Source organism: Brassica napus, chromosome C3 (genome assembly GCF_020379485.1).
Source record: "Brassica napus cultivar Da-Ae chromosome C3, Da-Ae, whole genome shotgun sequence".
In the NCBI taxonomy this organism is placed as follows: Eukaryota; Viridiplantae; Streptophyta; class Magnoliopsida; order Brassicales; family Brassicaceae; genus Brassica; species Brassica napus.
In genome coordinates this window covers 8067806-8082173 of record NC_063446.1, presented here as the reverse complement: position 1 = coordinate 8082173, position 14368 = coordinate 8067806, and the positions used below count along the sequence as shown (strand labels likewise).

The 14368-nt window shown below is 33.4% G+C and overlaps 1 protein-coding gene and 1 long non-coding RNA gene across 8 annotated transcripts; one reads left to right on the top strand and one right to left on the bottom strand.

The window, feature by feature from the left end:
• The first annotated feature begins 700 nt into the window (after positions 1–700).
• LOC106386632 (oligopeptide transporter 9-like) lies at positions 701–3676 on the top strand. Its single transcript, XM_048749357.1, has 4 exons — positions 701–1052; positions 1109–1206; positions 1865–1962; positions 3103–3676. Exons 1-4 carry the CDS (start codon positions 701–703, stop codon positions 3674–3676), a joined length of 1122 nt encoding a protein of 373 aa, XP_048605314.1.
• A 7824-nt stretch (positions 3677–11500) lies between these two features.
• LOC106449994 lies at positions 11501–13997 on the bottom strand. 7 transcript variants are annotated; one of them, XR_007321201.1, is made up of 7 exons: positions 13616–13878; positions 13060–13531; positions 12712–12883; positions 12500–12620; positions 12248–12377; positions 12056–12164; positions 11501–11936 (listed from the first exon to the last, which is right to left on the bottom strand). It is a non-coding gene; the product is annotated as an uncharacterized LOC106449994 (long non-coding RNA). The 7 variants fall into 7 exon arrangements; XR_007321202.1 differs by having other exon boundaries at positions 12500–12565; XR_002664605.2 differs by having other exon boundaries at positions 12500–12565; positions 12712–13531; positions 13616–13994.
• Positions 13998–14368: the final 371 nt, after the last annotated feature.

Genomic DNA, 14368 nt, shown 5'->3' with positions numbered 1-14368 from the left:
TTTTTAAATTCTTTTAAAGTTTTGTAAATTTTTGAATGTGTCCAAATATATCCAAAATAACTGATCCAGTATGTTCGTAGAATTCCTTTGACAAAAAAAAATTATCCGGTAGATTAATCATATACAAATAGAGTAATGCAACAAAATTAAAATGCTACATAAAAGAATTGTGACAAGATTAATTGCCTAAATATACACGTAAGACGTAGCATATGTGAAGAGATCGAGTCTCAGCAATTTGTCAAAACATTAGATCCCGATTGAACCGGTTAGACCAGTCCGACTATTGCCCCAACTATAATGTTGAGTCAATGTTCGGTGGGGTTTTCAAAACATTGCATAGATACACGAGTATAATGTTGAGTTTTAAACATTCTCGAGATTTTAAAAATATTTTTAAAAGGTAACAAACGAAAGCTAAATTTGATTGGTTCAACTTTGCTTTTAGATGATGTTTTCCTACTCAATTTTGTTTAAATATTTTTGGATAACAAGTGATGTTAACGATTAAGGTATATCTGTTAATTAATCAGTAAAACTAGTACATCGAATTTTACGGAAAAAGATGTGATTAGATTCAATAACGAGAATCTTCGCCTAATCTACATCTTTTTCTTTTCACCGTTAACCTTATATAAGATTCACCACACCTCCCACGATACTCATTACCAGTCCAAAAATAGCTTTCCTATCTTTTCCAATGGCGGCGACTGTAAAGGGGTCCACTGTAAAGCCCTCGACCGCAGCCATGGAAATAGAAGAAGGCGTCGATGAGTTAGACCGGTGCGCGGTGGAGGAGGTTGAGTTAACCGTCCCAAAAACCGATGATCCAACGTTACCGGTTCTCACTTTTAGAATGTGGGTTTTAGGTCTTGGAGCTTGTATCATACTATCGTTCATAAACCAGTTTTTCTGGTACAGACGGATGCCATTGTCAATAACCGGAATCTCTGCTCAGATAGCGGTCGTGCCGCTCGGTCATCTGATGGCTAGAGTGCTTCCAAATAAGAAGTACTTGGAAGGATCAAGGTGGGAGTTTAACATGAATCCTGGTCCTTTTAATGCAAGGAACATGTTATGATCACGATTTTTGCCAATTCTGGAGCAGGAACGGTTTATGCGACTCATATACTTAGTGCTATTAAGCTTTACTATAAGAGATCTCTTCCGTTTCTACAGGCTTTTCTCATAATGATCACTACTCAGGTAAAATGTTTCTTCTGTGCCCTAAATTTAAGCATGCAATCCCCTTTCTTCTATTTGAACTAAAGAATCGTTACTATCGTTTGTTAAGAATTTTAGAAATATGTAATTTGGTTGTTTTTGTTACAAAAAAGAAGAAGTAATTTGGCTGTTTTAAATTCGGATGTAGTTATATGTTACTGATTCTCTTTTTTCGTTGTTGTTCTGTTAGAGAATCCATCATTTGGATTGGTTTGCAATATTATGTATTTATTCATTCAATTTCTCTAGTAGGAATTTATATTATTTATATTCTAATAGTCAAGTCGAACATTACAAACATTTAACTAGCTAAACTAATAAATTTGTTACTTTATTTAACTTTTTTAAGTTAGAGAATTCATCGTTTGGATTGTTTGCAATATTTGTGTTTATTCATTCAATTTCGTTAGTAGGAATTTATATTCTAATAGTCAAATCGAATGTTACAAACATTTAACTAGCAAAACTAAGAATTTTGTTACTTTATTTACTTCTTTAAGTTTTTTGAAACTCATTTTTTGTCCAAGTCAAAGATATTGTTGGCGTTGGTTCGAAGTTTACTGATAATTACTTTTACAATATATGAGACCACTGGTGGATTATTTTCTTACATTTTTCACCTATGAAAACTCTTTTGTAGTTTCTCGGATTTGGGTGGGCTGGTCTATTCCGTAAGCACCTTGTTGAGCCAGGTGAAATGTGGTGGCCAAGCAATTTAGTTCAGGTGTCTCTATTCAGGTAATACTATTTATCACACATTTATATAAATATTATTGGGAAAATTATGTTTTTAGAACAAAAAAATGATAACTATTTCTTTTTATACTAATATCTATTTTGTGCCATTTTTGCCTATAATACTTTTTAATATTTTTGAAAATAAATTTAATAAATAGTTTTACAAACAAAAAAAATTGGAAAAAATAGAAATTATTGATAAAATACATATATGAACTTAGTGGTATTTTTTTAAGTTCTAAAAATGTTTAAATCATAAATTTTAGATTATGTTCTAAATAAAGTAGAAATGACATCGTACGAAGTAGAAAACGAAATCCACTATTTTCATTGAATCTACAATATTTAGAATACGTGATCTACGTAAATAAGAGTATTCTAAAAATATTTAGAATACACATTCCACGCTTAACCTACCGATCTAAAATCTTTAGAAATCAAAATCTACACATTAATATAAATCTAAAACACGTAGAAACCGACTTCTATAGATTTACTGTAAATCTAAAACGTGTAGAAATCAAAATCTACACATTACTATAATTCTAAAAACCTGAAACCTGTAGAAACTGATTTCTACATACTAGCTGTATTCTACGGATAAGAAATCAGTTCATAAAAATATGGAAACAAGATATTTGAGAATATTCACTTTTATATTTTGAAAAAAACGATTTAAAAAAAAACAAAAAAAAGTGGTAACCTTCTTCTCACACCGTCTTCTATATTCCATTGATTGTTCACAAAAATTTCACATTATTTCTACCATGATTCATATCTATGCTTCCACGGATCGATCGGTCTATAATTCGTGATCGGTCCATCTGTATGGAGTGAAATGGACCAGGTCGATCAGTATATGCTCCGCGTTTTTTTGTTCTGCATAATGATCAAGATCGATCTTGTAATTTCGGATCGATCGATCCCGCTTAATCGTACCCACTATTTATTATATTTAAAAATTATAATTTTAAGGGCATTATTGCCATTTTGAAAATAATTAGCCTAATGGGACATAACATATATGAGATTAGTCTAAAGGAACATAGTTTTCATTTTTTTGCTCTAAAAAACAATTTTCCCAATATTTTTTTCATGATTAGTGTTCAACTACTTAATTAGTTCACTATACCACTGTAGTGCCTTGCACGAGAAGGAAAAGAAGAAAAAGGGTGGCATGACCCGAATCCAATTCTTCCTCATAGTCCTTGTGACTAGCTTCGCATACTACATTCTCCCAGGCTATCTATTCACAATGATAACTTCCATTTCATGGGTCTGTTGGCTTAGCCCAAATTCGGTTTTGGTTAACCAACTCGGTTCAGGTGAACAAGGTCTTGGTATTGGCGCAGTTGGTATTGATTGGGCTACAATTAGTTCTTACCTTGGCAGTCCACTCGCTAGCCCGATCTTCGCTACCATCAACGTTACCGTTGGTTTTGTGGTGGTCGTGTATGTCGTCACTCCGATTTGCTATTGGCTTAATCTTTACAATGCCAAAACATATCCCATCTTCTCAAGTGGGCTTTTCATGGGGAATGGCTCGTCTTATGATGTTTTGAGCATCATTGATAACAAGTTCCATCTGGACCGAGACATCTATGCAAAGACTGGCCCTATCCATATGAGCACTTTCTTTGCGGTTACATATGGTCTTGGGTTTGCCACTTTGTCCGCAACTATGGTCCATGTCTTAGTCTTCCATGGAAGGTAACTAAACACAATCAATTCTTCATAATAAATTTTTTATATCTTGATTTTAGTTAACGAGGTAGTTTCCATAGACAGGGACTAGTCTTTTGGTATTAGTTTTTATTTTCTTGAACTGATCTTTTCACTACAAGAAAACAGCAAGGATACTGAGGGAAAAAATCGTCGGAATTTCATCCGACGACATACCGACGAAACAAGTCCTCGGAAATAATTCCTCGGAATTTCTTCTTTCCTCGGAAATCCCTCGGAATTTTCCGACGGAATTCCGAGGAAATAAATTTCCGAAAAAATTACGAGGATCACTAGTTTGTCGGAAATCTCCTCGGAATATACCGAGGGAGAACTTCGTCGGGATATTTCCTCGGAAGTTCATCGATCGATGCATTTTTGGACATATATCCATCGATCGATCCGTTTATAAAAAAACGTTCGGAATATACCGAGGAAGATCCGAACGTTTTTTATAAACAGATCGATCGATGGATATATGTCCAAAAACGCATCGATCAATCGAGTAAAAAATATAATTAATTTCCTCGGAATGTAAAAAATATTAATTTAAAAAAAAAATAAAATTTTTGAAATTTAAATTCAAAAATATAAAATTAAAATTAAAATTGAAATCATATTAATTAATATTCAAAGTTTCACAAATAAAAATAAAACATTCCGAGTTTTTGGAAAAAAAAAACTACGGGTCTGGCACGTCCGAGAACACCTCGTTCGGGTACATCCTCTGCATCATCTCCATCATTTGCTGGTTCAGCCTCCTCTGTGCCTCATAGCCCGCCTGTTGAGCCGCCATCTGGGTCTCCAACAAAGATATGCGATCATCCTTGTCCTTCAAGGATGCTGTCGAGGCCAAATAATAGTTTTTAATCACAAAAAAAGTTTTATAGATATTAAAAATGTTTTGTAAAATCCAAAAAATCGAATTTATATACAAAAAAGATTTTGTAAAATCCAAAAAATTGAATTTATATAGAAAAATCGTTTTGTAAAATAAAAAAATCGATTTTATATACAAAAATCGATTTTATAAATACAAAAAAAAAAAAAAAAATTTTAAAAAAAATTCTAAATCAATTCAACAAAACAAATTATTCAACCAAATCACAATTCTAAACCTATTATACAACCAAATCACAATCTTAACCAATCACCCTAACAAAAATCTATCAAAACTAAACAAAATCCTAACAAATAGAACCTAAGAGAGTGGGATAGGGTCCTTACATGATTTGTGTAAGAGAAGGGGGAGATAGCCGGAGATATCATCGGATTTCAGGGGGAAATCGCCGGAGAGAAGAGAGGAGTCGCGCAGAGGAAGAAGAGAGAAATGGGGAAGAAGAAGGGGCTCGCGGTTATAAAACCTAGGGTCCGACGGACATTATCCGTCGGAATTCCGTCGAAATTCTAATTTCAATTTTCGCGAAATATTTGCCCGGTAAAATAAAAATATTCCGAGGAAATACCGAGGAACTAGTGTTTGGGGTTTCAAAACATCAATTTTTTTGCCGTATTTCATTTCTTATACAATTGTAATGCATACAATTGAAGATTCTTTGTATAGATGAGCATAAACCATGAAATAACAAATTTCAAAACTAATTGAAAGTATTCCCTTTACCGTTCATTAAAAGGTATAAGTGTTTCTCTTATGTTGTGGGATTTCGTTCATACAATCGGAAAAGTGTTAATTATACGGTAAGGAACAAATTTTTGACTTCATAATGAGCGTAAGACACTTAATAAGGGTTAAATAGGTGTTATTCAAACCGCAAAACGTTGTTTTCGGTTTAAAAACCCTATTTCCTCGGAATTTCCTCGGAATATTCCGAGGCTTTTCCGAGGAAACAGGGTTTGGGGTAACAATGTGATCAATCGAGAACAAAATCTCGTACGTTTTTTTATAAACGGATCGATCGATGTATATATATCCAAAAACGCATCGATCGATCACTAAGATGGACCAAAGCGTAACAATGTGATCGATCGATTAGATTATCCCATCGATCGATCGAGAATCTCAAGCGTTCCTCGGAATGTCCTCGGAAAATCTTGTAAGTTTTTTTATAGACGGATCGATCGATGGATATATGTCCGAAAACGCATCGATCGATCACTAAGATGGACCAAAGCGTAACAATGTGATCGATCGATTAGATTATCCCATCGATGGATCAAACAAAATCTCGGGAGCCTTTTTTAAACACATCGATCGATCCGTTTTTGTACAAAAACGCATCGATCGATGCGTGTGCGGGAAACAGAATTATAAGGCAAAACCCGAACTTTTTGGATCAAAACCTCAGAACTCTCATCCCCTCCGATTTCCCCTATAATTCGACCCCCCCTTTTTTGGGCTCTATTCCCCTTGATTTTTCGAGCTCTACCTGATTCATACACTCGTTTTCACCCTAAGGCAGGTATACTCCGCGAATCTCCACATTCTCAAATCGTGTTCGGATCCAAATGAGGTCGATCGATCCAAGAACGAAAATAATTTGAAGAAGACATATTTTTTATGAATCAAATTCGTGTGTAAATAGAGTAAGAGGGAGGATGAAGATATGTAGTGAATGAAGAGGACGAGGACTGCTTGTATTTATAGTTTAAATCCTGCCGACAGACCGAGGAAATTCCGACGGAATTCCGACGCCAACGGCTAGTTCGTCGGAATTTCCTCGGAATTTTGTAAAATCCCCCAACAGCTCTCCAACGGCTATAATATTTCCTCGGAATTCATCGGTTTTTTCCGAGGAACACATTTTTCCTCGGAATATTCCGACGGATTGATATTTCCTCGGAATTCCGTCGGTATATTCCGAGGAAAGCAAATTTTGTGTTTCCTCGGAATTTCCTCGGAAATTCCTCGGGATATTCCGAGGATTTCATTTTCCGTCGGAATGTCCGTCAGAATACCGCTGTTTTCTTGTAGTGTTTTGGTATTACTTTCTAACTCTTCTCCTTATAACCCCTTTAATTGAAAGTGATCTATGGAAGCAAACAAGAGGAGCTTTTAAGACGAACAAGAAAATGGATATACACACGAGAATCATGAAGAAAAACTATAAAGAAGTTCCCATGTGGTGGTTTTTGGTGATCCTCGTAATCAACATTGCGCTCATCGTGGTCATATCTGTGTACTACAATGCAACCGTGCAGCTACCTTGGTGGGGAGTGTTACTAGCTTGTGCCATTGCCGTGGTTTTCACTCCTCTTATTGGTGTTATCGTCGCCACCACTAATCAGGTACCTAAAGAAACTACATAAGAGTTGAGAAAATATTAGGGTTTTATGAATTATTCTTCTGAATAATTTTGTTGAAATATAACCATCTATTACAAAAATAACAATTCATTCATTCCTCTGTGAAAAGCCGTTAAGAAAACAAATAAACTAAAAAGAAATTGTAGCTTTTATCAAATATTCATTTGTAATTCATAACCTATTCATATATGTCTCATGTAGTATCATTTAACTATTTAGAGGTTGACTTTTTATTTTATTTTTGTAAGTGACAACTTTATATTAATAAGTTTCCTTTTTTTTATCAAATATTAATAAGTTTCCTATTGCTTTAGGCACCGGGTTTGAACGTCATCACCGAATATGTAATCGGGTACATCTACCCAGAACGTCCGGTTGCGAACATGTGTTTCAAAGTGTATGGATACATCAGCATGACTCAGGCTCTAACATTTATCCAAGACTTCAAGCTCGGTCTTTACATGAAGATCCCTCCTAGAAGCATGTACATGGCACAGGTCACCAGTTACCACTTAATCTATCGTTAGTTATTTATTAAAACGCGGTATAATTAGTAACACAAGATTTTTTTTCAGGTGCTTGGGACGCTTGTGGCTGTGATAGTCTACACAGGAACTGCTTGGTGGTTAATGGCAGAGATTCCTCATCTATGTGACAAATCTTTGCTTCCTCCCGACAGTGAATGGACATGTCCGATGGATCGTGTCTTCTTCGACGCATCTGTAATTTGGGGACTTGTCGGACCAAGTAGAATGTTCGGTGACTTAGGAGAATACTCAAACATAAACTGGTTCTTCCTCTTAGGCGCTATCGCTCCTTTCTTAGTCTGGCTAGCGAGCAAAGCGTTTCCAGCTCAAAAATGGATCTCAAACATACATTTCCCGGTTATTTTAGGAGCAACCGCGATGATGCCACCCGCGATCAGGGCCGGCTCAGGAGGGGGGACAATCGGTGCGACCGCCCCGGGTCCAAACCCGTGTCCCCCCGTATAATAATAGTTAAGGAGTCCAATTTTTTTTTAAAATTCTATATTTGTATATAACAAAAATTATAAATATAATAAATAAAATTGAAAAGGGCCCACAAATATTCGATATGCATATAATTTTATTTTCATCACGAAATATACAAAATATTACTGATTAAATTTTAAAATTATTTTAAACATTATCTAAATATATATTTTAGAGGGTTAAAATTTTTTTTTTGCCCTAGGACCCATAACAATGTTAAGCCGGCCCTGCCCGCAATGGTGGTTAACTTCACGAGTTGGTGCATCGTGGCATTTATATTTGGACACTTCGTGTTTAAGTACAAGAGAGAGTGGTGGAAGAAGTACAACTACGTTTTGTCGGGAGGTTTGGACGCGGGAACCGCGTTTATGACAATACTGATATTTCTTGCGCTGGGACGCAAAGGAATTGGATTGGTGTGGTGGGGAAACGCTGATGATAGTACAAACTGTAGCCTCGCGTCTTGTGCTACCGCTAAAGGCGTTATAATGCATGGATGTCCCGTTTACTGACCTTGTCACAATTAAGTAAAAATCCTTATAGTTCGTTGTTCATTCTTATCTCTTAGTTATTTTATTTTTAAGAATACTAGGTCGTTTTCCGCGCTACGCGCGGATAATAACTATTTAAATTATACTAATGATTTTGTTGTGTTAATATCAAATATTGTACAATGTTTTTGTGTTCATAAACTATCTAGTGTATAGAATTTAGTATTTTAGGAGAGACATGCTCTGATTTTTGTTGTTTAAATGTTGCATATAACTTTTTTTCTCTCTCATTTTTGTAATTTTTTTTATTTGTTTGCCAAAATACTAAAATTGAGTTTAGAATACATAGAAAGCTCTGAATATATCGCATTAAAGTTGTTCTTAGTTATGTTTTCTTGATGATAATCTTCTTAGCTAAATAATAATTTTTTTTAAAAAAAAAATTATTAATCAGTCTGTATTATAAGCCTTTAAATTTATATTTGTTATTACCTTAAATATGTTGGAGATAATTTCTTGTCACCACAACAAATTTATATTTTCAATTACTTATGTTTTGCAACTCCCTGAATAGAGATGTTTGGCTGATCTATAGTGTAAGCTTCATCATCATTGATTAATAATATAGTTAAAATGAGTTAGAATGTATGTTTTGCAATGTAAATATTGTAATTCAAAGCAGTCCAATTATGAGTTTGTTTCTATTTTTGGATTGTAATGGTTAGTTTCTAACATCATGAGAATGTGTCCAACTACATTTGCTGTAGTTGCCATAGTTAGTTGGCTATTTAGTTTTATTTATTGTTAGGGCAAGTTTTTTATATCGTAACATGGAACGTAAATTATGAAAACTATTTCCTACTACAACTTTTTGTAGCAACATTTTTAAGATACTAATATACCATTTATGTAGCTTAATAGTAACTTAAAATTTATTTCATCTAGATATTTAAATACTAATTTAAATGATAAAAAATATTTAAAATAAATAATCTTAATTGATCAGAATTAAATGGTAAAATATTATTTTTTCGTGTTCATATCCAATTCACTCGTGTCATAAATTCATAAATTTCTTATTTGTAAGTCAAATTTGGAAAGTTGAATTATTGAATAAGGGATACGAACAATACATAATTGGCCGACAAAATTTATCTGTTTTCAAAATATAAAAAATAAGATGATAGATGTTTTATTCAGAATCGTAATACTCATCAGTTATCTTCGATTTAATTTTTTTTTTATCATCTGTGGCACAATGGCCTAGTAGTTCCTCTTATTAGAGGCAGTTGAAGGGTTCCAACCCCACTTGGTGAGATGGAAGCAGAGGTGGTACGACCTGTGACCCACTTGCTCCTCTCATTATCTCCGGTTTGATTGTAAGAAACATTAGCAAACAATTCACCTTACTATTATTCAACACAAAAACTTGCGTCTTGTGAATTTTGTTTCTTAATATTAGATAAATTGGAAAAGAAGTGCAACCTCGTTATCCTTTGTTGTTCTTCTCCCTCTATTAAAAGTAATGTTAGTGTTTGAAACTTTACATGATGGTTTTGAACCTCGAGGTTTGGTGATGAATTTCTTATAACTTAGGATCTCCTAGAAAGCACTCTTTCCAATAGATTGTCTATTGGTTGTTTTATTATCAATCTATGTATTCTTCTTCACTTCGTAATGAACTTATAAAAGATTTAAGAAAAGTTAACCAAATCACATTACAGACAATAAGACTATATTTGTTATCATCATCACTGGAACTAAAACATTGTTGATTACCTGAATTTTTTCATACTTTACTGAAAATTAGAAGATCTGAATTTTCTGCACGTTGGCGGGTGCTTGATATTAAAACTATATATCACAATAGTGAAAAATAAAATAAATATAATTACAAATATATTTTTACATCAACTTATATATCATATTTGGTATAAATATATATATATATATATATTGATTCAATTTTATTTAAGTTTATCGGTTTATTAGGTTAATTAACCTACTGTACCAGTTTAACATATTTTAATTAAAGAAAACAAAAATGTAAACTTATTAAAATTTATATATTTAAATAAAAACATATTTAAAATTAAGGAATAAGATATATTTAAAATAAATAATCATTAAATACAGTATAATATCATTTTCTGTAAAAAAAATAATGTTAACTCTCTTAATTTTTTTAAAAAAATAAAGTGAAATAGTTAATCTATCAAAATAAACAAAATAGTAAAAAGTATATTGATGGTTTTTTTTCAAACAGATGTAGTTAAAATATGAAAATAATAATATCAAAATGTAAAATATTTTTTTCGTTTAAAATAAACTAAAATTATATTTTTTTAAATCTTTCTTCGCATAGCAGAAAATTCCTATTTGTTTTTTGTATACAAAGAAATAATTTGTTTTCCATAAAATTGGATATGTTAAAAGAGCCCACAAAGAAATAATTTGTTTTTTTTTGTTTGTAATTTTTTTTTTTTGCTTTTTTAAATTTTTTTATTTATAATGATTTACATGTAGTTGTCTATTAACATAGCAATACATAATCTAAATTATAATCGGTGTAAGCGCGGGGTCGTAGACGTTGTTGTTGCTCTATCTAAATCTATAAAGGTTATGCTGTGTTTATGAAGTTGGTGTTTTGTTATTGTCACTGATTCTCCAAGATTTGTATTGTAATATGGTGGAGTTTGAGTGATGAACCGTGCTACTTTCTTTTGTAGCAAGTGTTGTGTATGCAGGGTAATATACATGGTTGAGTTCACTTGATGTTGTATTTATTTTCAAATTATGTTTATATTCCCAAATTTAGTAGATATTTGTGTTATTTATTTATAATTTGTAATTGGCCATAATTTTCAAATAATGTTTATATTCCCAAATTTAGTAGATATTTGCGTTCTTTCTTTTATTCATCTCGGCCGCATTACACCTAGAATACAGTTTTATATTCAACTCGGCCGCATTACACCTACTGTATTCTAAGGTCTCTCTTTCGAATGCATTTACTATATTTTGTATGTATAATTTGATGAGGGACAATTTAAAATGATGGTCAGACCCAATTCCTGTCTATAGTGACCAAACCAATATGGATATAATTCAACTGTATATTGCCCACTAAAGATGATTCTCAGGTATCTCTTGATCATAAACTCATAACTCTCGTACTTTTCTAAATGCAAAGAAAACATATGTATAAAACAGGAAAGCGAACCCGACGACGTTGAGAATCTCTTCATATTCTTGTTAGCAACACAGTTCAACATCAACTCTTCTTACTCTGAATCTTCAATCTCTTATTTCTTCAAAAACTCTTTGCACCACATTGCCCATATTCTTGGATTACGTTTTAAACCGTTGTTGTAGTCTAGGTAGAATAGACCGTACATAACACCATAACCAGCGTTTTATTCGCACTTGTCAAGTAATGATCATGCATAGTATCCATCTACCTGAACACCATCCTCCATCCTCCCTAAAATGAGAATTATACATAATTGGTAATAAGAAGCTAAGAACTTTGAAAAAAACTCAATTAAGCTTTCTGCACATGTTTCTCGCTTGTCAAGTAACTAAAAGAGAATAGAGACTCACTTGATGGCTTGGTGGATGCTTTGGAGATGTTTTTCGTGGTACTCTTTCCTCTGAACATCCATCAGATTCGAGAGTTTAGCTTTCTTTTCATACTATATATCACAGTGTCCTACATAATTGTTCGAACTTTTAGCACAAATAATGAAAAAGGGAGTTCAGAGGAGGCTACACATGGATATAAAAGAAATTTACCAATTATCATAAATTTGGGTTTCTGTATTTGCTTTTTGCATAATTTAGAAATTTTCTTAACCCTTGCGGTGTAAAAAGTCTCATTCTAAACCACCTCTCGAACCCAAAACTTCTCCAGCTTTGTTTTGTTCTGTTTGATAATAAAGTAATGAAAAACTTGTGAGCCAAGACACAGAAAAATAAAACAAAATATGAAATATCGAATCATGTGACTGAAAAAAGAGAATCATGTAACTGGAAAAATAAACTTACTTTTCCATTCAATGCGTGCGTCGGATCTCCAGTTTGGAGTGTTATGATCCACGACATTGACAGGCACTGTAATAATTTAATCCCACAAAGCCAAAAGATCCTTTTAATTTCTGAGAGTGAGCTGCAGTAAACGACAATAGTCTTTTTCCAATTGATCTTTTCATGACTTCTGGATAATATATATTGAAAGTTGTTGATAAGAAGAGATTGACCTTTGCATTCAAGATAGATGTTTATTCACTTTGCCTTCACAGCCTTTACAGTGACAAGGAAGAGACATGTATAGAAGCTGATGGTTACAGAAAAATCAAATTCTCACCTCTCTGCTCTGCGTCTGTTAAGTTTGGGTACTGAAGCTGATGATTACTCGAAACATGTATATTGCTACATTTTCCCAAAATTTATACAAAGATATCGATGATCAATCTCTATATTATGATACTGAAAGACATAAATATAAAAATAAAGATACAAAAGGTCTCAGTATCTAAACCAAAGTCAAATGTTTTTCATCAAAAGCAATATCGTTCCAGTAAAATTAAAATACATAAACATCAAACCTGGCAGAAATTGAAGGTATTGAGAGAACGGCTGCTTTCTCAAAATGAATGTTCTGATGAGTGCCTTTTTGCTTTTGCTTGAGGGCATCATACCATTGGAAAGAGGTTGACGTAATGTTTCTCGGGGGAGATTGGGAATCGTGTCTCCAAAAGGCAGAGAGCTTTGTAATAAGAGATGAGAAGGTCTTTCCGGGCGGAGGGAGATGGATCGTTGACTGACACGGTCTATATCGAAGTGGAGGTTTGCGCTCGGAGTAAGTGAAAGCAATGTAGTAGCGGAGAGGACGGTAGTGATCGAGTGAGTTCATCTTCTTCTCGTAAATGGCGAGCATCAGATTAAAGAGCACAAGCCATGGCTGATCAAGAGATTCTGATGATTGCTCTTCCGATTGCTTATGCAAACCTATGAGAAATCTGATATGTGGACTGTGAAACTGGTTTCACCATTTTCTGAGAGCTTCCAACCTACTGCCTGAAATCACCAGAAAAGCATAGCTATTTATTAGTAATTCAGGGATGTCCAATTTGGCCGAGATTGAATAGATTTTCATAGTACCTGGTTTGAGTTGAGGCTCATATCATGGAGCACCATTAGATGAATGAGGTCATAGAAAGTGGATCGAAGTGAGATTCGAGGAGGAGGAGGTTTATATAACAGTAGAAACAAAGGGAGGTGAAATGATATGGGTTCTCTCATGAAAATAGGATTGAAGGATGGAATTGAATGAGGAGGAGTGAATGGAGGTGAAACGTAAACAGAAATCAGCAGAGTTAGGGATGAAAGAGATTGAAGCAACGAAGGAGATAGGAAAGTGGTAGGTCATTGTGGGCTTTAACTTAAATGATTCGGTGGAAATTTTGTAAGGCCCAGATCCGATTTTTAATTTTTAATGTTTACAGAGGATGTGTCAAAATCGTGTTTTCTTATTGGTTTGAATTTATTTGCATACGTGGACAGGGTGAGAATGGAGTATATCTCCCTTTTAATATAGTTAGATTTTTTTATCATGTGGTAGTGAAGTTAGTTGGTTTATTGGATATGTTTTGTACATAGCTCTACAACAGCTTTTATTTTTATTTCGTTTTATTCGTGGATTATTAAAGCTTGTTTTCGTTTTTCTTTTGTTATTACTACAACATATATCCTAAACATTATTTGAGAAATGATTTGACACATGTCATTTCTACAATCATTTTGACTATAAAAATATGACATGATATGATGTCATGATTATAAATATGACATGACAATTACATTTAATGTAGATTTATATTTTGATAAATTTTTTAGAATATCGTAATAACTCAT

Bases quoted from the DNA above. Each gene is read 5' to 3' on its own strand.
- LOC106386632 (XM_048749357.1), top strand. From the start codon at position 701: ATGGCGGCGACTGTAAAGGGGTCCACTGTAAAGCCCTCGACCGCAGCC. The intron at 1,207-1,864 runs GTAAAATGTTTC...ACTCTTTTGTAG, and splicing joins TCATAATGATCACTACTCAG to TTTCTCGGATTTGGGTGGGC. The intron at 1,963-3,102 runs GTAATACTATTT...ATACCACTGTAG, and splicing joins GTTCAGGTGTCTCTATTCAG to TGCCTTGCACGAGAAGGAAA.